The sequence below is a fragment of the Takifugu rubripes genome, chromosome 16, assembly GCF_901000725.2.
Source record: "Takifugu rubripes chromosome 16, fTakRub1.2, whole genome shotgun sequence".
Taxonomy (NCBI): domain Eukaryota; kingdom Metazoa; phylum Chordata; class Actinopteri; order Tetraodontiformes; family Tetraodontidae; genus Takifugu; species Takifugu rubripes.
Genome location: NC_042300.1, coordinates 9334061 through 9358567, shown reverse-complemented (window position 1 = coordinate 9358567; position 24507 = coordinate 9334061). Strand labels below are relative to the sequence as shown.

Here is a 24507-nt window from a genome sequence, read left to right as displayed (position 1 = left end):
ATACATGAGTTCACTATGGTGTATGGTATATCTGGCTGAGGTCTCCAGCCAGTGTCTACATCCAGCATAGCACCTTTGGGATGTTTCAGGGGTAGGTGGGTTTCCAGCAGTGTTCATCTTTATCTCCCTCTCCTGACTTACAAAACGTGCACGCTGAGTTGCCACCAGTCGTAATCTGACCATCTCTGTGGGTTCCAGATCCTTCCCTGATGTTTGAGCTCAGAGTCAGAAGGCAGAATGCAGAGTCGGCAGACAGAGTCCCACCAGAGACAGCGGCTCCTCTCAGCTGACACCACCGCTGCTGCGAGCTTCAGCCGGGACAAAAGGTGAAACGCAGGGAAAGAAAGAACAAAGGTGCGCGGTTCCGTCACTCTCAGCCCTTTGATTGATGCACTGATGACAGTTTAATGGACACGACAGCTTACCATTTTGTTATCTTACTCAGTCCAAAACTGGTCCGACCAGCTCGCTCAGAGTGCCTCTCCACCAATGAGGTGAAAGATGTTTTTAATTGTGCCCACAGGCAGTTGGACAGAAAAAATATTTTAGCAAAATGCACAAAACAAGATTGAAGGTGAGCTTAGCTCCAGGGGAACAATGAAAGGGGATCCTTTGAGCCGACCGGCTGTGGTTAAACCTCAGAACACAGCGAACATCCAGCAGTATCAGCATTTTAAGAGTTTACTTTGGGCCTGTTATTACAGGGCTGCAAGGCAACCAAAACCCTCCACTGCAGCCCTTCGGCCCTTCAGCTGCTGGGAACATTGTGACATCCAAATCTCCCCTTTCATCTTCCAGCATCTCTCACATTCCTCCTTTCCTTATAGGATCCGTGAAGTGACATCCTGCAGATGATGGGTTTATGGAAGTGTTTTGCAGATGAAATATTAAACGTCTGAGTTGAAAGCCAATTTAAATCAGGCATAAATCAAACCTGGAACACTAAAGTTCAAAATGGTGGACGAGCTGTGGCTATGTTGCTCACACACACGTATTTTTACTTTCTACACAAACAAACGTAATCGTTCTTGGCCAGAGGTACACAAGCAAAGACGCCCAGTTCTGCAGAACTGAACTAGCTACCAGCTGCTACCAAGACAGTTACCAGGAATGGGTGAGTTTACCTGTCCCGAAACCACCACCAGCCATTTAGCAGGTGTGTGTACAATAGGAGTGTGTGTAACACTTGTGTGGGCAGACCTTGACAGCATCAGGGAACTAAAACTGTACAGGCATTTATTTGCCCACAAGTACTAACTTGACTGTTACATAGAAGATTTATCACCTCTGATAATTAGACATAAAATAACAAGAACTTGACTCAAAGGAATGTAGATAGTCTTTATTAAATGCAAATCGTGTCTGTTACCTGGATATCCTCAGAATCACCTATATTCTGTATTGTTTAGGGTCCCGTGGAAAGCTTGTTTAAAGTGCTGGCAGCTAAGTTCTCAGACACAGAAACAGTGCAAAACAAACTGATTTTTCAAAGATTAGTACTAAAATGTCATCAAAACCATTCAATTCCCAGACACAAGTAAAGTGAATACGTTGTCTTCAGGAGGGGAGGCGTTATAAAAATCCCAATCAGGGTAGAATTTAAGCACAAATCCATGCAAAGATAAATTCTTACCATCGTTCTCTAAATATACTGAAAGAGCTGTGGCAATCACTGTTGTTTAAGGCTTCTTCCATAGATTAGTGGAACATAGAAGGAGTAATGCTCACATTTTGTGCATCTACAAAACAGCGGAGTGACGACAACAGACTGTCAGCTCAGGTATTGATGTGGCGCAGCGCACAGCGCAGAGCCTGTCCGTCCTGAGCGTTGCTCATAGCAGGAAGAGGCACAGGCTCCGTCTGCTGCTCCACCACGTTGAAGTCACACTTGGCCAGATGTTGGGACATGCTGGGGACATCAGCGAAACGCCACGACAGCACCGGGCTGAACGCCGTACTGAACCGCCACACCTGTGGATCACAAGAGCTAGCTGTAGCCGCGGAGCGAAACGCCGCTAAAGCATCGTTTAACATACGAGAGCTGCACTTACTTTGTTTTTGATCTGCCACGACACGGCGCCAGGAGCGCTGGGGCACATGCGACGCTCCCACTGCAGTTCTACGATGCCCCTGGACTGAAGGAGACTGGAACACACCTCCCTCATAGTCCGCGAAACCAGGGACAGCTGGCAGAGGCTGAAACTGTCAAGGTACCCAGCTACATTCCTCAGCACCTCAAAGGGCAGCCCGCTAAACTGGTCAGACTGGGGTTCACGTGCATTATTTACATTAGGGCAAGGCCGGACCCCGAAAGACCTCAGGTGCCTGTCATGGACCACCTTGGCTCCCGCGGTGGACGGGTAAAACCTGCGCTGGGAGAACGTGCAGCCATAATATGCAAGGGGGCAGCGGTGCTCCATCCAGCCGTTGAGACCGGCGTGGATGTCACCGTGGACGTTGGTGAAATGAGAGGGAAACTGGTCTCGGCGGAAGGCCTGACCACAGACAAAGGGGAACATGTGCTGGTGGCGGGGGGTGGCGGGGAGATAGCGATTGTGCGGGACCGCCTCAACTTCCAGGGCTTCCAGGACGAGGCCAAGGCGTAGTGTGTGGAAAGGACTGGGGTAGGAGAGCTGGGGGGCAGCGTGGTCACACGCCGACGCAGACGCCATCTCACCCACCCGCGTACTGGTTACCAAGATTGCTGCTGGGAAAGTGAAAGTCTGCGTGCCGAAATGGACGCGATGGGCGTCAGCGTAGACCGTGTCTGAGATCCTTTTACACTCTCTGGACTCTTCCAGGCAGAAGAGCAGAGCCTCGGAGATCAGATCGGTCTCTCCCACAGCCAGGGACTCCTCATCCTGCACCAGATCTGAGGTATCCACTGATTTGGTCTCCATTGTTGACAGCGAGCTGTCTGCACTGGAGTCAATATGTCCATTGGCCAGTGAACATTGACCATCTTCCCTCAAAACCTGGGCCTTTTCTGAAGGACACGACTCTTCCAGGACCACATGAGCCGCCTCTGGAGTTGCCATGGGTCCCTCCTGCGTGACACGAGGCCGTGTTGTCGTCACCCCGACGTCTGCTGCTGCCGACAGGGGTCCATTTGTTGCGTTCACAGACCTGCCACCGCTTTCTTCCACACAGGTGGAACAAACAGTTTGTTCTTCTATCACCTTTTTAGTCAGAGCTTCTGCCGCTTTAGCCGCAGCGTCAGAGTGTGGGTCTCCCGCGCTGCCAGCTGCACCCCCCTCTCTGTCTGCACACTCCAGAGAATTAACGCTGCCAACAATTTCTAAAGCAGCAACTAAGCTTCTGGCGGTCTCAACCGTGGCCTCGTACAGCCCACCAAGGTGCTGCTCGTTGAAGACATTAATTCCACTGGCAATTTTCTCCTTTCGAGGATCTGATGGCGACTGGCACAAAGATGGGGAGTGCGAAGCTGATTCCCCACAGGTGGAAGTCCCAGAGGCAGATGTAGGTAAAACTGAATCTGTGGCTTTGTCCTCTTTCCGAAGAGAGAGAGGTGGTGCTCTTTCTACACTGGGTGCCATGGCAATCACCTTAAGGGACTCCAGTAGTGTTCGCTGGTCCTGGAGGGCGAGCGCCATGTCCAACTGCTCCACCTCCTCTACGCCCCGGCTCAAGCTCTCATAGGAGGTATAGTCAAGGCAGCTAATAGGCCATCTGTTCCACTCCATAGTACAGCACACTACTCCTGCTGGGCACACTTCCAGATGTGCATACATCTGGTTGCGCACAACCCTGGCAGGACAGCCATTGCCACTGTTTAGACAGGGGACTCTCAGCAGCGGACAAATGAGGGAGTGTTCTTCAGCTTTGCAGGAGTGAAACACGGCGCCACATAATACTGGACAATAGATGAGTTCACAAGAAATCCCAGGCTGAGATCTGCCCACGCATCTCTGGTTAAAACAGGATAGACAGTGAGCGTGGGCCTCCTCCATTCCCCGGAAGCAGATGAGTAATCTTCAGAGAAACGCTTGGTGAGATGCACCGGAAACGTCCTGCCAAATAAGCACATTTCATTTCAAGTGAAGCAAGCCAAATAATTTTCCTTTCTTTAGTTAAGACTACTTGGTTTGGTCAGTCCCAAAGATAAAACCTGAAACATCGTTTACATTTAATATTGCAATATATAGCACGTATATGCAGTGATCACTAGACACCACCGGGTGGCGCTCGCCTCAATAAGAGCATTATATTTACATTAATCTATTGAGGATAAAAGTTCCATATTTATAGATAAACAGAAATAGAGCCGCCACTTAATACAAATACAAAAGATACAACCCACCTCTCAAACATACACACAAAAGTCCTAAAAATACATAATAAACAATAGGATTCACAATCTTCAAACATGTAAATATACAATTTGCCCAGATTACCCTTCATTTTTTCAGACTGAAATCGTCAGTAACTGCTCGGTTTAACTGACTACACTCACTTACTCGAGCAGTAATTAAATTATGGGACGAGTGACGAATATCTTTCGAGTAGGTTTGCTTTAATTTGATCGTAGTCGTGTCATTTTCGTGCTCTGAGAGGTCCAAAGCAGCCTTGACACAAAAGACATGCAGGACGGTAAAAGAGGGACTGAGGACTCGGTAACTGCGAGCCCATTTGTGGTCAATGGTTCGTTAGCGGTGTAGCTAACTCCGTTCAACAGCTAAACTGGGGAGTTCAAATCAAGCCAAGCGGTTGGCATAAAAGCGTTTCCATCGCACTGTTGTGATAAAGGAAACGAAACGTAAAGTTAGGGTTGAATGTGTTGGAAAACAGTTTTTAGTTTGGTTACCTCTAGGAGTAAACTGTTCCGGAAGTTAGCCGTAACTCACCCGTGACGTCGATACTTTTTTCCCATTCAAAACTTTATTGACAAGTTTGGATTTTCTGGTTTGGTGTCTAGCCCATAAAAAACCTGATCACATTTACTGGAACTGGAATTGTAAGGGGAAATAAATAGATTCAAAGGAGGATTTATAGAGTCTCAAAGAAGTCTGCTTTTAAATGTTCAATTGAAAGAATATCAGTGTGAATAAGGAACTAAGGCTGGAACACGAAAGGGCAAATCACACTATAAAAAAAAGAGTACGTTCCTTGTTCTTTATGTCCATTATGAGCCTCGGTCAACAGATAATTGCCACCCACTGCGGAAATAAGATTTTTCTATATCTTGGAGTGAGCAGATCCTGCCAGCAGAGGTCATCGCTGCATCACTTCATCGTCAGCCTTGGGTTCTATACTTTGAAACATGTTTCTTCTCACCTTCTTAACCACTTTATTCCTTTCAGGATCACGGTGGGGGTACACATATAGACGAAGGCAGGGTGCACCCCTGGATGATTCACCAGTTCATCACAATGTGAGCATGGTACATTGCTCAAGGGTGCCTCGGCAGGAAGGCGTTCTGGCACTTTCCCTACTTCCCCTACTTCCCCGTTTTGTCAGAACAAATTCCAGACATGGAGCTTCTCCCTAATATCTTTTTTTGATCCAGTAGGATGCGTGGCAGTCAAATGTTGTGCAAGCACCATGTCCAACCAGAGTCTGGAAGCTTCAATTGGCTCCAGAAGTCTCTATTTCAGCACGGTAAACAGAAAACAATAATGATTTCTTGACACATTTTTACAAATAAGTGTTTTGTACTCTGTCGTCTATCTGTTCTTTTGCAGGCTGAATAAATGAAACTGATTAAGGATGCACCACACAGCTAGAAAAGAAATCACAAGAAGCAATAGTGCTGCTGTTTTAAATCCATTATACCAGAAGGCCTGGCTGTCAATGCAACGAAAAAGCCAAGAATACCATCATCACCCTATAGGCCCAAAGTGTAGCTGCAGCATCTGAGAAGTGTCTCCATCCAAACTTGTCACTTCTAGTTTGGTTCAATATCAGATGGTCCCTGCTGAAGCCGGGGGCACCAACAGTGTCATAGCAACTATTATTTTATTAGTGATTTATAGTGATTGGTGTTTGTCACAACATGACCCTAAATGTATATTCGGTAACCCCACCCCCACCCAGGGGAGTGGAAAGAATAATAAAATGACTGACTGTATTTTCAGACTAGCCTTGCCAATATATTTATTGCGTCCCATGTCCATGGTAGTGATTAAAGCTCAAGTCAACAGGTTGAAACTGGTCTCTTTGGACCCTTTTGTTTCAGACGTCATCAGTAGGATGTCTCATTCAACACAAGGTGGCGCTACGTGCTCTCCTGGCCCTGTCCATGGTGCTGAAGCGGTCACCGTAGCTGCCCAAGTTAGGAAAAAAATAAGAAAAAGATGTGAGCCAAGAAGGACATTATCATATAAAGTGTTTTCAGGTGCATCGAGCTCCTTTTAATTTAACCTAACCCAATTTAATCGAGTTCGAATCGAATAAAACGTCACGGGAGAGAGAAAGGGAGGGAGAGAGAGAGGGAGAGGGAGCGCGAGAGGCAGCGCGAGAGAGAGGCGAGAGCCACGCGCGCTCCAGAAGACCGAGGAAGACACGCGACACATCTCCAGGATTCAGGTAAGTTTTAATTCATCGAGCTTAAAAACAGTTTGGCGATAAATGACGTGGCTTTTATCATTCCGCGCGGACACGATCAATCCAGCTCATTAGCATTCCCCGTGTCCTCGTGAGTTGTTAATTGGCGGCACTCGATGACAAGAATGCAGGTGCAGATGAAGCCGCGTGCTCACAGCCGCCGCGCTCTCTGGGCTCCAGCACCAAGTGGCGCGCTCGTGACACGATCGTCGTCCTTGTCAGGTGTTGGCAGCGCGCGCGGAAATCTGCCTTCGCCCCGGTCTTTCTCCTCGGCGGGCGGCGACCGCAGATCAGCCTCGCGCCAAACGTGCACGCAAGGGACGCCTTAAAGTCCCGCGCTGGTTTCTCTGAAGTGCACGGACCATGTGCAGCCACGAGTTTGCGCGTGAGCCGAGTGCCTTGCTCAGAGGCACTCCGATGCTAGGTGAATAGAAACGGGCGTTGATGAGGGGCACGCGTGCGGAGTCGCCACTTCTTCACCAACATCAGCATCTGGCCTCATTTCTTGAAGCTCACAGTACTGTCTTTTTTATTTTTTTCCCCGCAGGTGTGCACAGACATGTCCTGGGCGTCGTGCTCGCAGGCGATGGTCGCTGACGTGAAGGTGGCTGTACTGACTGACAGCAGATAGTATGCCTGCACCTCCGGCCAGGCTCGGGCATTGTGGCGCAATATGGCACGCGTAGAGATGGGTCTCGTCGCTCTGTTGTGCGTTCCCACGCTGTTCTTCCGCATCCTCGTGCTCTCCCGCAGCAGCAGCATCAGCGAGCGCTCCACGGTCCCGAGAGCCGCGCCCCGCGCCGTGGCGCGCATGGACGGCGACGTGATCATCGGGGCGCTCTTCTCCGTCCACCACCAGCCCTCCGCGGAGAAAGTGGCGGAGCGCAAGTGCGGGGATGTCCGCGAGCAGTACGGCATCCAGAGGGTGGAGGCCATGTTCCACACGCTGGATCGGATTAACGCCGACCCCGACCTGCTCCCCAACATCAGCCTGGGCTGCGAGATCCGGGACTCCTGCTGGCACTCTTCCGTAGCCTTGGAGCAGAGCATCGAGTTCATCCGGGACTCGCTCATCTCCATCAGGGACGATAAGGACGGAGCCAAATGGTGCATCGACGGAACCCCTTCCCACCATCCTCCGCCGTCCAAGAAGCCCATTGCAGGTGTGATCGGACCTGGATCCAGCTCCGTGGCCATTCAGGTGCAGAACCTGCTGCAGCTCTTTAACATCCCGCAGATCGCCTACTCTGCCACCAGTATCGATCTGAGCGATAAGGCCCTCTTCAAGTACTTCCTCAGAGTGGTGCCGTCCGACACCCTCCAGGCCCGGGCCATGCTGGACATTGTCAAGCGGTACAACTGGACCTACGTGTCGGCCGTGCACACCGAGGGTGAGAGGCCATGCATGAACCTCCCGTGTATGCCGGCGCGGTTTACCGTGACCTCATCATGTTCCGCGCCACCTGTTCTCTTTGTTTATTCTGAGGGAGGCACGCGGATGAAGCCCACGTCCAAGAACACGAGGGACAGTCTCAGAGTTGACAGCTCTAACGTGCCAACAGTCCGATTCGGCCTGCCAAATTCTGGTTCTTGCCACCTCTGTCCCACCTCGGACAGCACAGAGTGGTTGGTGCACTCCCTGCATCGCTTCACCGGTTTGCCTCCGTCTCAGAATGGACTCCTCACCTGCATTTAACTGCTTTTATCTTCATTAAGGTTGAGATGTTGTCTGGGGTTACGGAATGCTTTGGAATCACACACCTTCATCCCCACCATCACCACCATCACCATCATCACCATACAGCTGCGTGTGCGTGTGTTCAGTAACCTGCAGGTGGAAGTAGCGTGAGTAGACATCGATGGTCTCTCCTTCTGTCTCTATGAGAACTTCATGTGCAGCTTCCCGTTCGGAAGGTTGTTGGTTTAAAGGAGGAAGGAAAATCGGGTGATTTCGTTTCTTTGTTTGGAGCCGCGGCGTTTGCTTCGATCACCAAGACAAATGTTTTTATCCACGTTGGTTTCTGGTCTTTACAAGCGAGCGACTGGGTCCAGCCTTTAAATTAGTGTAAACGCTTTTTTAAAAAAAAATTAATTTGGGATCTTGGGACTTCTGCGATTTGGGATTGGAACAGAAAAAAACCCACACGGCTCTTTTATGAGTATTGTCTTGTGGAAGACCAGACCCTCCTTGACTTTCAGTAGGCGTCAAGAAATGGTCAACTTGTAAAATACTGTCAGAAACAAACACGAGAGTCTCCACTGAGGCATCAACAACGCAGTTGTTCCTTCAGAAGCGTTAATTAATTCCAGGAGGAAGAAGCTGACAAATGACAATTGCTTTTTCAAATTTCCCCAAAGCAATGAGGGTCTTATCTGGACTGGAACAAGTAGTTAGTATCTCCACAGTCGCAGATGTGCGCCCAGATAATGACTGACAGGCTACATTACCCAGGATTCTCCCCGAGGAACTGTATCACAGGGGCTGTAAAACATCTTTGGAATGTCCTATTATAGCTGGTCAGGGGCTTTGTCAGGCTCCTTTCACTTAAATGAAGACAGGGAGCTGGGGAGCTGCAGTACCCGGAGGTACCGATAGGTGGCGTCGTTTGCCCTTCAACATAGCACTAATGGTGGATCCCATGGTGATAACGTGAAGTGTAAAAGTTATGAAACTGTCTGCTGAGTCAGCAGGTGGCAGTCGAGGCGAGAAAAACTATAAAATGTGACTTTTTGAACTGTGTAGTTCAGAATACTGACAGGAAGTCCCCGCGACCTTCGAGAGGCCAGCTGTAACCAGATTGTCTCTGAAACCGTGGGCATGACTTGGGCGTGACTTTGCTCCCGAGTTTCCTCTCGCCGCCACCTTTGATAAGTTATAAATGCAGCTTGTTCCCGTAGCAACCGCTATTGCCAAGAAACTGCATAAATTACCTGCTCAGATCATCGGTCTGACAGGACCCTAAGAATCCGCTTCCCCGCAGCCCCGGCCAGAGGGGGCGCTGGTGGTCGGCGGTGGCATCTGAGCTTGGGAGGGCGAAAAAAAATGAGGAAATAACACCATGACATTAGAGGAAGCCCAATGCGCGCCCCTGTTCTGTGTGAAATCATCACTGTCCTTATTGTTGCTCCTGCTCCAAGAGAAGGTCCATCCAGTGTTTATTGGGGGAGGGGACGGTCAGGAAGATGACTTGTCATCGAAGGAATCGCGCAACAGCTGTGTTTTCAGATTCTGAGATACTTGATTTTCTCATTGCACACACACACACACACACACACACACACACACACACACACACACACACACACACACACACACACACATGTTCGAGCAGGCACCAGCGGTTGGATTGTTTGTGTAATCCAGCTCTCACGCTAAAGAGCCGGGGGGGACTTTAGCAATCCAGATTGTGACATATTGTTCCAGCGATGCTGCGAACGGACGAGCAGATTTAGGCTGCACCAGCTGTACGGGGGCCCTTGATTGGGGGGGGGGCAGTTAAATAAGGACATCTATCTCCTTCCCCTATAAAGGCTTTGATTGCAATCAGCAGCCGGGATTATCGGAGGATCTGCACTTCCTCATTTTACCTAATGACCTCGGGAATGTTGACCAGGAACAAGGCCTGCGCACGTTCCACAATCCTCCGTTCGGTCCAGTCACTCTATGAAGCGGGCCCAGCCCCCTCAGACCTGTTGATCCAGGTAAAGAAGAGATGTTTGTTGTCTTCATGTAGGAAACTATGGGGAGAGCGGCATGGAGGCCTTCAAAGAGCTGGCCTCTCAGGAGGGCCTGTGCATCGCCAACTCCGACAAAATCTACAGCAACGCAGGGGAGAAGCACTTTGACCGCCTCCTGAGGAAACTCCGGGAACGCCTTCCCAAAGCCCGCGTGGTGGTGTGCTTCTGCGAGGGCATGACGGTCCGAGGCCTCCTGATGGCCATGAGGAGGCTGGGGGTGTTCGGGGAGTTCCTCCTCGTCGGCAGGTATGTGTGTGTGTGTGTGTGTGTTTTCAATTTTAAATCGAGAGCAGTGCTGGTGGAAGGTTGCTTCCTCCGCGAGGTGCCCTGATGTCACCCAGGCAACCGGGAAGAATTAGACCCCACGCCCGTAGCGGGAATAATTGGTATTCCTCTCAGACGTGAAGCTGTAGAGTCACAATGTTTTTCTGTCCATGTTCTCTGTGTGAATCCTCTGTTTTCCATGTCGAACAGCAAATGAGAAATACAGAAGGCTTCCGTCAGAGCCCGCTAACAACACAGTTGGGGGGGCTCTGTTTCATAGCAGCTGTTCTCTGGGGTGCCCCCCCACTGTCCCTCTATATTTCCCGCCCGCTCTGTGTTTCTGACAGCGAGCGTCCAGGATCACTGATCATTTCATTGTGTGTTTTGTGGCTGGATAAAGACACAACGGCTTCCTCTGCAACGTGGGCGTGTGGATAAAGCAGTGAAACGTCCTGATCTGTTCCTTAATATCAATGTAGTTTCTGAATCTGGATGTCCTGTTGGGATCGAGCCAGCCGTGTCTAAGGACCCAGAGTTTGAGCCCATAGAGATAGTGGAATTATTAGCATACTAGCTGACACTGGGTAACTCCTTCTGACTGCCATCAGTCTTCAATTCGCCCTTTGTCCCTCCTTCAATTATCTTCCGATGGTGGAAATCCACGGGGCCAAGTGCTGCTCTTCCCGTCCCGTGTTTACGTTGCACAGATGCATATTTAATCTTTTGGAAGAGGGAGGCTTTTAAATTATCCATTATAACGACACTTGCATTCCCGCCTTTTCACTTTCCGCCACAGCAGAGGGGAGAGTGGGTCTATTTTTCAGCCTTTGTGGACGACCCTGTGGGTGAAAGGACTGCTTCGGGGTCAGAGACGCGGCAAAACAGAGAGAGACGGTTGCAATTATGGCAGCGGGTGTGCAGCCACTGCCAGGTTCACTCTAAAAGGTGGCGTTTTAGCCGGTTAGCGGTTAGTTTACATTAGTCTAACTGGGTACATATCTGGTCACACAACATTAGCACCACATTGCATTATTGGGTGAGTTTTATATTCCTTTTTAGCCATTTAAATCGAGCCCAGTTCTGACTTGAGGTTCAGCCATGAGGGGAACATGCTAAAACGCACAGTGTCCAGTTGGGCCGCTGCTCTGCTTATTTTAGTTGGGACGTGAACTGAGAGGCTGCTCAGAGAGGCTGTTGAACGTGTTTGCCTTTGGCTCTGCTGTTCAGCTAACCTGCTCTTCAGACGAGGGCCGGGTGTGACGCGCCCGACCCACTTTACCCCCGACCTGGACACTCCACGCCGCACCACGTCAACGCTTTAGCACCCACTCTGCTTTAGACAGCCAGAGCCTCTCTGGGCTTCCTCTCGTTTGCATTTTACATTCTGAATAATGCGGGAAAAGGCTTGACGGAGCGTGGAGGGAATTTTGGGCAGTGTCACAGCCGGAGGGGAAAGGCCGCTGCGTCGTCTGGTGGTGGGACTGTGGATATTTCTGTACCCGCTGCCCCGTGGCAGGCTGTGGCTGCGGCGGCTCCCGTCACCGTGTCCTCCGGGCTCTGCGCGTCACTCAAATCTGAAAAGAACGCGATGTGCCCCAGCACGAGCCGAGTCTCTGGACGGCAGCATGAGGGTGAACTCTCCCACCGAGTTGTCCGCCTCCTTTCGCAATTAGCAGCGTTGGCTTCCTGTCTCCCGCTAACGTCGTCTGAATGCTGTTATTAACACACAGCATTTGCGTAAGCTGCTTTTCCCCGTGTGACGCTTATTTCTGTCGCACCAACGTTGGACCGGGAGTCACGTTCAACCTGTTTCGCTTATCTTAGACAAAGGGCCGTCATGGCCCGTCGTGCGGCTGCGTCGGCCTGGCACAGGTGGTTAGCAGAAGATGACTGAGTCTTTTGGAGGCCGCTCAGAAGTGCAAAGAAAGCTGCGAACCCATATTGTGTGTGCCTCATCGCATTTCCCTGTTGTCCTTTTGATTTTCTGCTAGCAGGGACGGAAGCTCCGCTCGGAGCTCGAACAAACGGAACCTTTAATCTGACAGAGGCGGGCTGGCGGAGGGAGACAGGAGTTGTGGCACGGCACGTTCACACTCCAGCTCTCGTTCTTCTCAAAAAAAGGATGCAGTGCTTCCCACTGAATCCTGCAACAATTCCATCCATCCTTCTAGGATTCTTCAGCCAGGAAGTCGGTTTCACGTGGAAAGAGATGGGAATGACCTTCAGACTGACTGGAGTGACGCCAGTAATAAGGAGCTGTTATTCTCGGGCTTCGCACTTAGCAGAAAGATCTTCCTTTTGTTTCTCAGTCGTGAATGCAGGACTGGGAGCGGAGGAGCACAGGGATCTCCGCTCCATGTGGCATCGGTCCCTCCTCCGGTTCTCCTTTCTGCCCCCCCACGTGCGGCTGTAGTGAGAGTTAGCAGTGAGTACCGGTGGTAGCCGGCTCGGATGTGCGCTGCTCACCATGGAGATCTGGTCTGGGCCGACCACAATGTGCCGTTCAGTCGAACAGCGGGGCTCCGAGCACAACCAGCCTCCCTCGGCAAAATTTGGCTGACGCCTGGAAAAGAAATAAATAAATCCGCCCAGCAGCAACAGCGACAAAGACCGCAATTATAAGATAAAAACACGCTGCCTCTGCCCGCTTCACTAATAGAGGCCCGATTCTGCTGCTTGTACGTGCGTGAAGCCCAGATGGGAAAGTATTCAAATGGAGGCCGGACCGGCGCACAATGAGCTGCACGTGAATATTCATAAGTTGATTCTGATGTTAATTGAGAACGCGGCTTCCTCGTCAAGGTCACCTCGGTGGGGATTCGGCGGTCCGGTCGGGAAATATGAAAATAACCACCCGGAACGCGTGTTTAAAGATTCGATATTAAACTGGAACTCTGCTAATGTGCTCTGAGTCAGAGCCACGCCGGCAATCTGCTGATGTTGGATTTTGGAGGCGTTGTCATGAGCGCTTGTGTTGCTTTGACATCCCATGGCAGCGTGAAGAGAAGGGGAGAAAGAAGAAAATGATTTCTCTGAGCAGCGTTCCGTGTCAGCGCAGAAGAGACTGATCCTCCTGCTCAAACTGGGGCATGTTGAATAAGTAAAAACCCGCTCGGGTGGGCTTTTAACGGCTCCCCGACTCACCCTGGGTCTTCTGTGTCGCCGCAGAAGATCCAGCGAGCTAACAATGCCTCCCTGGTTCTAGCTGCGCGCGCGCTCAGCGTTCGCAGGCAAAATGGAGAGAGGGAGAAGAGGAGGAGAAACGTCTCCCTCTGCAGCACGAGTCCGCCGTGTCACCGCCAAGTCGGTTGATCCGTGGCGGGCGTGAGTTTGAGTCCAGCTCTCCCACGTCACCTGCCCCAACCTTCAATTTCACACTTGCACAGAACAATTTGGAGACGCTCCGTCCTCCTCTCTCCTCGTTTAAAAGCAACTCTTCCCATTTGTTCTCCAGGGGGAAACACGCATGTGATTAAATCTCTGCCCTGCCAATTAATTCATAGCTTCATAAATATCCAAATGTGCTATCAAACTAGAAGTGGATCGCCCTGGCAGCCTCGCCATAAATGATGCGGTCGTTTGCATGCTGCGCCGCTCTAAACAATGCCAAGCATCATCGGCTCCCAGTAACTCATCAAAATACACACATCCTGTTATTAAGCAGATGGCGCTAAAATGGATGGCAGGCTGCTACTTTTTTACGTCACCGAGGGCTGACTTGAATGGCTGGTTAATTGTGTTTAGGAAGCTGAGGCCAAAAGGGGGAATTGACTCAGAACGAGCCTGCAACTAGCGGCTAAATTAGCTTATTTGTTGTGCAGTCTGTCCACCCAGGGCTGCTTTATTTACCACGCAAACACACAGAATCCGTTCGGGAAGGAGTTTCATTATAAATGAAGAAAATCTAAAACCAAAACCTCTCAACGGCCCCCTGGTGGTGGGCTGCAGGACACAAAGCTGCCCTGTGCCGCACGCTGTATCTTCACTATTTTGGCTACAACTTTGAGGATTTTCAGAACCTGACATCTGTTGTCTTGGTTGCCGGATAGATTTCTGAAGCTCTTCAGCCTTAGACAAGCGCAGCTCATCAGCATCTCCACTGTGAGGCGGCGTGGAGAGCGTCTTTAGCGGCTGGTGCCTCATTCATGTAAATTACGGAGCAACTCTCTTCACCTAACAACCAGTCTGTTTCCTGCTGCTCCATTATGTCACGATAAATATGTTAAACACCAACAGCATGGAACAGACAGCACCGAATGGGGTTAACCTGTCAGGTAACGTGGACTTTAGGCTGAAGGATGCAAATTCTAGCAGCAGCTAAAGTAAATGTGCAGCTTTTGATTTATTTCTTTGTCTGCACTTCACTCCCCGACTACCAGCCTTAAACCAAGGAGCATGGCGGCGCCAGTATATGTGTATGTTTTACAGTGGAAATCCAACCTCGTCCTCCTTAAGCATCTTTGTTTCAGACCTAAAAGATGCTCATGGGTAATTCAGTGTTGATGTCATCATTTAATGATCTTATGTTTTCCATTCGTACTGATCGAAGCTGTCAAAAGAACACGTGGCTCTGATTACGGCCCAACTTTAATTCCAAATGTAGCTATAACATATAATCCTCCTCCCCTGGAGGCACACACACTCTCTCTTCAATTCATCCAGCATTCACCAAATTAGCTCTTCTGTCTTGCAGCTCACCTTTATCCACCTCCCCCCATCACAGCTGTGGTGTTTATCAGAGAGGGTACCTTTACAGAGCCCTGCAAATCTGCGGTTTCGCTCCGCTTTCACTGCGCTCGGTCGTGAATAAACCAAAACCTGACGGGCGCTGTCAACCGCCAGGCTCATTAGCATACACGCTTTAGCTTCAACACTTGCTCATTTGTTCTTTACTCACCACAACTGGTCCAGTCATCATGCCGGTGGAACCAAATGTGTACCCACGGCTGAACACGCTAATCAAAAGCCTCGTTTGCTCGTGGCGAAGGAACGTTTTATTGGAAGAGACCAACTGTCTTCTTTCTAGCGTCACACATCTTTAGTTGTGCTAGCCGCAGGTTTTAATCTAGCCGGGAGTATGGACCCGCTCTGAGCCCAGTTGGTGTGCAAATCCATTTTCAGTTGACATATTTAGTAATTGTCTGCGTGTCACTGTTGTTTGACAGTAATTGTTGACAAAAAGGTCGTGTAAAGTGACTTGCTCACCTAACCAAACGCAAGCGTCCTTATGTAGGATGTGGCGCGCGTGTGAGCTAATTGGTCATCTGGCATGTCACACCTAATTGGTGCACTGCTGTCAATATCAAAGGTATTCCAAGGGGACGGCGCTCAAAGGCCCAGAAACAGGAGGCAGCCCAGCTCAGACTAGTCTTGTTCATCTGTGCCTTTGCTCTTCCGTCTCCGCCCGTCTTCTGTCTCCACAGCTTATACACTGGCTCTGTGTGTAAATTAGCCTGGTCGGGGTGCACAAGCAGACAGAAAAGTGAGCGGATGCATAAAGCCTGCAATTCCAGTCGCAACCCTGTTGAGTCCAGCTCATTCCAGATAAGCCTCCAGACGGAGCTGCCGCTAATTCAATATTGCAGCGGTTGCCTCTCTATTCTTGTATTAAAAATACCAATTTAAGCTATTTTAGATTTGCAATTTCTCTCGCTAGTGTTCGGTGGTTGTTGGTTCGGGTCACACGGACATTATGTTCGAATCAAGTCTCTACTATCTGGACTGTATAATATCGTCATTGTGTTTTCTGCGACTCCTGACGAGACCGTCGTCCGTCCTGTCCCCGCAGCGACGGCTGGGCCGACCGTTACGAGGTGGTCGAGGGGTACGAGCAGGAAGCAGAGGGTGGAATCACCATGAAGCTCCAATCCGCAATGGTCAAATCCTTCGACGACTACTACCTGAAGCTGCGCCTGGACGCCAACGCTAGAAACCCCTGGTTCCCCGAGTTCTGGCAGTACCGCTTCCAGTGTCGCCTCCCTGGACACCCGCAGGAGAACAAAAACTACAAAAAAGTCTGCTCCGGTGGGTCACGGCACGAGTTTGTGCCTCGAACCTCCTGGCTTCACTGTGCTGCCAGTGAACGCCCAGATAAAAGCAGAGATAATAACGCCGCCTTTGTGTTTCTCTGTCTCTCTTCCCCTCATATTTTCTCTATTTGCTCCCAAAAGGTGATCATGGTAAAATTCTGCTCCTGTTATTCAAATGTTTGACGCACCTCAAGCTTAATTAAAGCAGACAAGTACTCAAATAATCACCACAATGACCCTGAGAATCAGCATGTCGGTCAGCTAATAAGTAAAAAAACAAAAGTAGCATCTATTTAGAGTGTAGAGTGACTGCTTCCACCCAGCAACAGGAGCGTTAAGGCTGTTTTGTTCTGTTTTTTTTACTCTGTCTGTGTTCCTTCAGACCTTCAAGGAGGTAAGTGTTCTTTTTTGGCCAAGCTGATGGCTTTTGTCAGAGCGGCACCTGAACGCAGCACCGCGGGACGAGTTTGACTGCAGGTTTCCCGCTGACAGCGTCAGACTGTCGACCGCGTCAGTCAAACTCTGAGCACTGAGGAATGGCTCCACACACTGCTCACCCCGCCTGCCCCCACCTGAAAACCGGCTCCGCACTGACACCCCCGTTCTTTCTTGCATGTTGGCCTGTGAGGGATTTAATCTCTGCAGCAGAAATCTAAACGCGCTTGTAAAGAAAAGCTCATTTCCTCGGGTCTGACGGTCTCTGACAGCCACGAACGTCGGGATTAAAAACCTCCCTTTTCACCCTTCTTCGAACAGGGAACGAGAGTCTGCAGGAAAACTACGTTCAGGACAGTAAGATGGGCTTCGTCATCAACGCCATCTACGCCATGGCTCACGGCCTCCACGACATGCACGAGGAGCTGTGCCCGGGACAGACGGGGCTGTGCGACGCCATGGACCCCATCGACGGCAGCAAGCTGCTGGATTATCTGCTCAAGACGTCCTTCAGGGGAGTGTCGGGAGAGGAGATTTATTTTGATGAAAACGGGGACACCCCAGGACGGTAAGAGGATGAGCAGGATTATAAGAGTGGCAAAACTTGACAACAAACGCGGAGAAATTAAGATCGGAACGTCCCGCCAACTCCAGCCTACCGGTGCGCGTCAGTCTTGACCTAATTAGCTCAGACGGGAACCGATTGTCCGCGCATCCTCCGCGCCGACGACAACAACTGACAGTCCGAAACCACCGCCGTGTCATTCCTTTGTCAAGCCGAGGTCAGGTGCTGCACAGCCTGGCGCTCGAATAAAACGGGGCCGCGGGTTCACCGCCGCCCCCTCTGGATGGCGTGACAGGCGTGTCGCCAATTTAAGTGGCTTTAGATGGAATTTGTGCGAGGCTGCAAAATGATTGTCGTTAAATTACCTGTCAGACTCTCCCTCCCTCTAACCTCCTGTCCACCCCTCTGGCCACTTAATAAGCCCCTTCTGGCTCTCCCCCCTCCTCAGGTACGACATCATGAATCTCCAGAGCGTGGGAGATACGGGCGAGGGCCGCTACGACTACATCAACGTGGGCTCCTGGCACGAAGGCATCTTAGCCATGGACGACAGCAAGCTGTGGCTGAACAGCAGCGACATGGTGCGCTCGGTCTGCAGCGAGCCCTGCTCCAAAGGCCAGATCAAGGTGGGCAGTTAAAGTCTGCTTAGCGGGAGATTAAATCCACTAATAAAGCTGGGAAACGGAAGTCTGACCAATCAGGAGCTGTTAATCAGTGAGACGTGTGAGTCAAGGGTCACGGTCTCACAGATCAAATCAGCTCCATTTGATTTGATTTGTCCCCCGAGATCGTTAGCTCAGCTGAATCTGAACAGTGCTGCCGTTTGGCTAAAACACGCCACCGCTTTGGGTTTATCCGTTTTTTAATTTGTTTAAATTAGAGATTATTCATAAGATACAATCAAAGGAAGCCAGTTTCTCATTATCAGTCTAAGGCTCATCGCAGGTTCCCATCTGCTGGGGTGGATTTCCTGTTTTTGTGGTCATTCCAGAGTTTATTGGGGAAAGGTTAGTTAGATAAGAGTATATTTGGAGTTTTGGTGAGACAGACATGAATAAAGCTGCATTAAACTCTGGAGGGGAGGGTGACGTCCGCACAGTTCATGTGACTTTCAGAGCAAAAACATCATCTGAGGCCAATTACCACGTGCACATCAGCTATAATGAGACAGATCAGTGGAGATTCTCCTGGGGTTTTCTTTATGTCCCTTTATGATTGGACCAGGGAAGTCAGACAACACTGCTAATTCTGCCTTTAGTAGCCAGCTCACCTTTAGGTTTGAGCTCAACGTTCAAGTCTGAACGATGCAAACTCACAAAAGCTGAGGAGGCGATAACACATTCTGGGCTTTAAGCCCCAATTTAGAGATTTGCTCCCACTTGCTTCATCTGATTGTTTAGCATCCAACTAAACCCTGTTCCCCCCGAGGGTTGGTACGTCCACCTCAATCCTGGCGGCTCATGCCCCCCTCCCCCTTCCTTTCTTTTCTCCTGCCCCATTTCTCACCCTGCATTTGCATCTAGGAGCAGAATCTAGACTAGGACGGTTGTAAAAAGGTTCCACCAACACACCTTCATTATCCCCCCAGTGCATCACTTCTTTAGCTTCGTCTGGTGGGTGCTGGGATGGTTGTGGCGTTTCCATCGGCGCTGCGGCTGTGACCCCCTCACCCTGTCACCTCTGGGTCCTGTGTATATGTGTGTGTGTGTGTGTGTGCAGGTGATCAGGAAGGGCGAGGTGAGCTGCTGCTGGATCTGCACAACCTGTAAGGACAACGAATACGTCCAGGATGAGTTCACCTGCAAGGCGTGTGAGCTTGGGTGGTGGCCCGATGATCTTCTGGCAGGTAGGAAACCAAAGCCCAACATGTCGACTCGCTGATGGATCACATCCAAGAGCTGCTTCAGCTGCTAATGCTAATCCTCATACCATGCTGGGCCGGGACCGCCCTGTTGAGTTGTTAATGTGGTTTCCTTCTCCTGGACAAAGTGACACCCCCCCGCTCCTCCCTGCTCTCCGCCTTGTTGTAACCCAGTTAGTTCTGACAGCGATTTGCAGAGTCGAGGGCAGCTCTCAGATCCGAGGTGTAAAATCCCATTAGTGCCGCGGCCAGCGTGGGGATCCGGTTCAGCAGCTGACGGATCTTCTGCCTTCACTCTCGTGAAACATCTCTGCGTTCATAGTTGCACTTCATAACGTGCCCTCGCTGCTGGCTCATATCGGAGGGCAGCTATGTTACTTTCACAGGCAGACTCAACTGAATTGTGAATGAATTCAGAGAGCTACCTGAGAGCTCTGTTTGTGGCCGATGCTCCAGTTAGCTAGCCAGAAACTCTTTCAAATTCTGCCAACAGTTAGCATAGATCAGCTGACAATAGCAACCTTTGCCCATCGAGGCTCGGAGGAAAGAAATAAAGCCTGATACTGTGATTGACAAAAAAAACGTCTTTTCCATGGACTTTCAGTCTGGCCTGAGGTGACATAAGCTGGCCTGACAGTGGTTTTTTTGAGAGTTGCTGTACCTGCATCGGTGGCTCCTGCCAGCAAACCGAAGCTTCAGGCTCCAGAAGGTCACAAGAATGTCGACTCGCTCTCCACTGCTGGACAAATAGACAGGAGCCCAACCAGAACTTTCCTTTGCAATGCTGAGAAGAGGGTGCCTGAAGTCAAATAGGAATAAGAACTGTAGTTTCTTGAAGTTCATGTCTCTTCTTCTGTGGTTTTCAGGCTGCGAGCCCCTGCCTCTGAAATACCTTGATTGGGCAGATGTTGAGTCCATAGTGGCGGTGGCTTTCTCCTGTGTGGGGATCCTGATCACCTCCTTCGTCACCTTTGTGTTCATCCAGTACCGTGACACACCTGTGGTCAAGTCCTCCAGCAGAGAACTGTGTTATATCATCTTGGCCGGCATTTTCCTGGGCTACATCTGCCCGTTTACCTTAATTGCCCGGCCTACAGTGGTCTCCTGCTACCTACAGCGCCTCCTGGTGGGCCTTTCATCCGCCATGTGCTACTCAGCACTGGTGACCAAAACTAACCGCATCGCCCGTATTCTGGCAGGCAGCAAGAAGAAAATCTGCACCAGGAAACCTCGTTTCATGAGTGCCTGGGCCCAGGTGATCATTGCCTTTATGCTGATCAGCGTGCAGCTAACTCTGGAGATCACGCTAATCATTCTGGAGCCTCCGGAGCCCATCAAGTCGTACCCGAGCATACGTGAGGTCTACCTCATTTGTAATACCAGCAACGTAGGAATGGTGGCGCCACTGGGCTACAATGGCCTGCTAATCATGAGCTGCACCTACTATGCCTTCAAGACGCGGAACGTCCCAGCCAACTTCAACGAGGCTAAATATATTGCCTTTACCATGTACACAACCTGCATCATCTGGCTGGCGTTTGTGCCCATCTACTTTGGCTCAAACTACAAGATAATAACCACGTCCTTCTCCGTCAGCCTGAGCGTCACTGTGGCGCTGGGCTGCATGTTCACGCCCAAGATGTACATCATGATCGCCAAGCCGGAGAGGAACGTCCGGAGCGCCTTCACCACATCCGATGTGGTGCGGATGCACGTCGGAGATGGGAAATCGGCAGCTCAGTGTGGAAGCAACAGTTTCCTCAACATGTTCCGCCGTAAAAAGCCTGGATCAGGAAATACCAAGTGAGTATTCTTTCATTCCTTTTACTGGATTTGATGCTGTTTACTGGGGCGAGCTGCTAAAGAAGCTCCGATTAAATGTTTTTTTTTTTTTAAAAAAGCCACGGCGATGACACATCCCCCTCCCCCTGAGGTTGCACTGTTAAGCTAAATTCCTACATATCAATCTCTTTGTTTCATTAAAAAATCCCACGTCGATGTAAGGTTTCCATGTAACCCTTTGAGATCCACAGAGGTGGCGCGTGGACGGGTGTCAAAAGTAAGGAGCGGGACAGAATAGGAGAGTGGTTCTGAGACGTCTGTGTGTTGGCTCTCACGCCTGTTTTCACCCACGCTAACAATTGTAACAACACCCTAAACGACGAAGCACTCTGCCTGGCTAATGTTCAAGCATGGGGGGGGGGGGGGTCATTCAGATCGTTCCTGCGAGAGCTGCAATCTCAAATCAGGCGGTGAATTTTTCTTTATTACAATGTCGTAAACACATTTTTTTCTTCAAGATTCTCTCTAATCAGCAACAAAAATGATGCTTGAAAAAGTTGCTTTGGGTCTGTTGAGTCATTTTTGGCCTCAGCAGCAAATCCCGGACCTTCTGGATTAAAGTGAGGATGTTTGCCTGTGCCAGCCGGTCGCACCTGAGCCGCCACAGGCAAAATGATCCATCAGGCGCAGCAGCCCTCCAAGAAGGATTTTTGCCGGCCAGCTGCTTTGGTCGCGACCTTGTATTTATCTTCTCTCAGCATGAACGCTCCAAACTTTGCCACCTCCCAAACTAATCACGTCCAATCCTGCCCTACCTTCCTGCCAATAACCCCCCCTCCAACAACTCCAAAAGCATGCAGCTCATTTTAACCGCACACTGAGAACTCTGTTTGTCACATGCTAGAGTTTGACACGTATCCCCCCCATCCCCCAAGTCAGAAGGCTCAACTTATGTGGTTGAAAAGTGTTTTAACATGCATCAGGGATGTTGAAATGCTGCTGCTTTGTCTTGTGCTGCTCTGTGTTGCTGATCTCTGCAACCACCTCCCGCTTTCCTCTGATAGTAACTGGAGTTTTTATCTCATTCATAGTTCTAATGGCAAGTCTGTGTCATGGTCTGAATCAGGTCCAAGACACCCTCCGAGGGGGGGGAATGTGTGGCACAGACTGTCTGTGCATGTGAGGAAACAGGAAGCCGGCTTGAATCAGATGGCGGTCATCAGGCCCCTAACTAACACCCCCGACCCCCACAGTTGTGAGCCCTCCACCTGCGACCTTGGCACAGACCCCCTTCCCCCCCGAGAAACGCGTGGCGCTAAGCCTCTATTGGAGGAGGACGACCTGAGCGATTCACAATGCCCCCTGCAGCCCCCTCCCCATGCCAGGCAGAGGCATGTCCTGGAATCGGACGAAGAAAAGCCGGCTTCTTATTCGCCCTTGAAGGGCTACGCCCCAGAGCGCTCGCGGGGGACAGTGGTGGACACCCACAGCTCTCATGCCCCCACGCTCAGTGACCACACCGCCAAGGAGGTGATGCCCGCCAACCAACATTTGACCCTTACCCCGTCTCAGCCTCCTCTGACCCAAAAGATGGGCTCATTCGAAGAGAGGGTGTCCGAGGACGAGGAGCTGGACCTCTTGCACAGCTACATCTACGATGCCAAGGCGGAGGAGGAGGGCGAGGAGGAGGAGGAGGAGGGGGACGATGACGATGACGATTTCAACCAGACCAAGGCCAAACTGGGGGATTCCCTCGTTCTATCGCCCCCCTCCCCCTTCAGAGACTCTGTGTGCTCGGGGGAGTCTGCCAGCGGCTCCCCCGTTATGGAGCCGATGCTCGGCAAAGCCCCGAGCTCGTTCTACACCTCGGACATCTACGGAGACTACGCACACAGCTCCTCGACACTGTGAGCAAGAGAGGCTGATACAGTTCACACACACACGCACACACACACACACACACACACACTGTTTTTAAGTTTTTGCTCTTGAAGTTGTGTTATCGTATTATCACATCGACTCTACGCAGGAAAACAATCGTCCTCGAGCGCTTACGTTTCTGAAGGGCTATCAGCGCACAAAGCCTTTCTCTAAAAAGTACGCCTCGGAACAGTGCCAAAACTAGCTAACTAATGCAGAAATCTACCTACTAACCGACCAACCAAGTAGCACAGCACGTACGCGCCGACTGTAAGATACTACTGCATACACACAGACATAAGGCGCTACGCGGTATCAGCTCTACGCGGTTCGACTCGACACGGCACGGTACTGCCGCATGGTTTTCCATTAGACACCATGGTACCTCTTCGATGTGGGCCGGGTCTTCATAACAAGGCGGTCCGTAACCCCCGCGACGCCATTAGCGTGTATACGCAACTGTGACGCTGACGCTAAAATGTGTCCGATAAATGTTTGCTTTATACTTAAGTTACAAAGACAGAAGGTGTTTGTTCATTACAGTCAGAACTTAAAGTTAAAAAATACACACAAATGAAGTACACACACAGAACGTAACACGCAAAAAGTTTAGCAAATATTGCTGACAGGCAATTTAAGGAAAAGATCGCAAAAACATTGGTACTGTAAAATAGCATCCAGTTGACTAAACCCCTTCTATCAATTTCTTTTTCCACATTTGTGAATTTTCCGGTTCGTCTTTGGTGTTTTTAGCTTTTCTGAAGCTTTTCTGAGCGTTTATGTCCGCTGGTTTCTCCGAGCGGCCTTTGGAGACATCAGGACAACTTCACAGCTCAAAAGTATCGGCACCTTGTCGTTGTACACGGGTATCGCCTTACTGTAGCCTTTATTATTTACTCATTACGGTAAAATTAAGAAATACGCAAATGTAAAATGGTGGGTTTGAGTGTTCTGAAACCCCGGTGGAAAAGCCCCACCGCGTTGAGTCGAGCCACGCTTTCGTAGCTACTAGTAGAAACGCGCCAATACATTTCCGGCACTTGTGACCAACCGCTTCTGCCTCAGTCAGGTTGGCTGGATGTTACTTTCGTGCTGTGTGACGTACGTACCATCATATATACTGGATATAATGTGCCAAATCTAAAGTTCTTATCAACCTACATCCCTGCTTTTTGCCGATGTAGCTGATAAAGGCTAGCGTGATTGTAAATGATGCCAATGTTTTCTATTCGGTTTACATATCGGTCATAAACATGTTTATGAGCATGGTATGTGATTTCTTGCTTCTCATGCCGTGTTGAGATTTCTCATGTCTGCTGTTTTTGCTGTGTCATTGTAATGGAAAACAC

The 24507-nt window shown here is 50.2% G+C and overlaps 2 protein-coding genes and 1 long non-coding RNA gene across 13 annotated transcripts; 2 read left to right on the top strand and 1 right to left on the bottom strand.

Annotated features, from left to right (window-relative positions):
* Positions 1–1327: 1327 nt before the first annotated feature.
* On the bottom strand, positions 1328–5160 carry LOC101065147 (F-box only protein 30-like). Of its 2 annotated transcripts, none has more exons than XM_003971773.3 (3): positions 4826–5160; positions 2052–4031; positions 1328–1971 (listed from the first exon to the last, which is right to left on the bottom strand). In XM_003971773.3, exons 2-3 carry the CDS (start codon positions 3969–3971, stop codon positions 1777–1779), a joined length of 2115 nt encoding a protein of 704 aa, XP_003971822.2. In that variant the 5' UTR covers positions 3972–4031; positions 4826–5160; the 3' UTR covers positions 1328–1776. The 2 variants fall into 2 exon arrangements, with proteins under 2 accessions (XP_003971822.2, XP_011610454.2); XM_011612152.2 differs by having other exon boundaries at positions 4866–5160.
* Positions 4418–6153, top strand: LOC105417578 (uncharacterized). 4 transcript variants are annotated; one of them, XR_965176.2, is made up of 4 exons: positions 4418–4523; positions 5322–5392; positions 5531–5619; positions 5703–6153. It is a non-coding gene; the product is annotated as an uncharacterized lncRNA (long non-coding RNA). The 4 variants fall into 4 exon arrangements; XR_965175.2 differs by having other exon boundaries at positions 5528–5619; XR_003891369.1 differs by having other exon boundaries at positions 4433–4634.
* A 249-nt stretch (positions 6154–6402) lies between these two features.
* On the top strand, positions 6403–24507 carry grm1a (glutamate receptor, metabotropic 1a). 7 transcript variants are annotated; one of them, XM_029849905.1, is made up of 12 exons: positions 6403–6546; positions 7112–7955; positions 10299–10548; positions 16355–16590; positions 16737–16745; positions 16978–16989; positions 17352–17598; positions 18044–18221; positions 19315–19441; positions 20323–21259; positions 21461–21515; positions 22330–22403. In XM_029849905.1, exons 2-12 carry the CDS (start codon positions 7238–7240, stop codon positions 22333–22335), a joined length of 2775 nt encoding a protein of 924 aa, XP_029705765.1. In that variant the 5' UTR covers positions 6403–6546; positions 7112–7237; the 3' UTR covers positions 22336–22403. The 7 variants fall into 7 exon arrangements, with proteins under 7 accessions (XP_029705765.1, XP_029705759.1, XP_029705763.1 ...); XM_029849899.1 differs by lacking the exon at positions 21461–21515 and having other exon boundaries at positions 22330–24507; XM_029849903.1 differs by lacking the exon at positions 21461–21515 and having other exon boundaries at positions 22365–22621.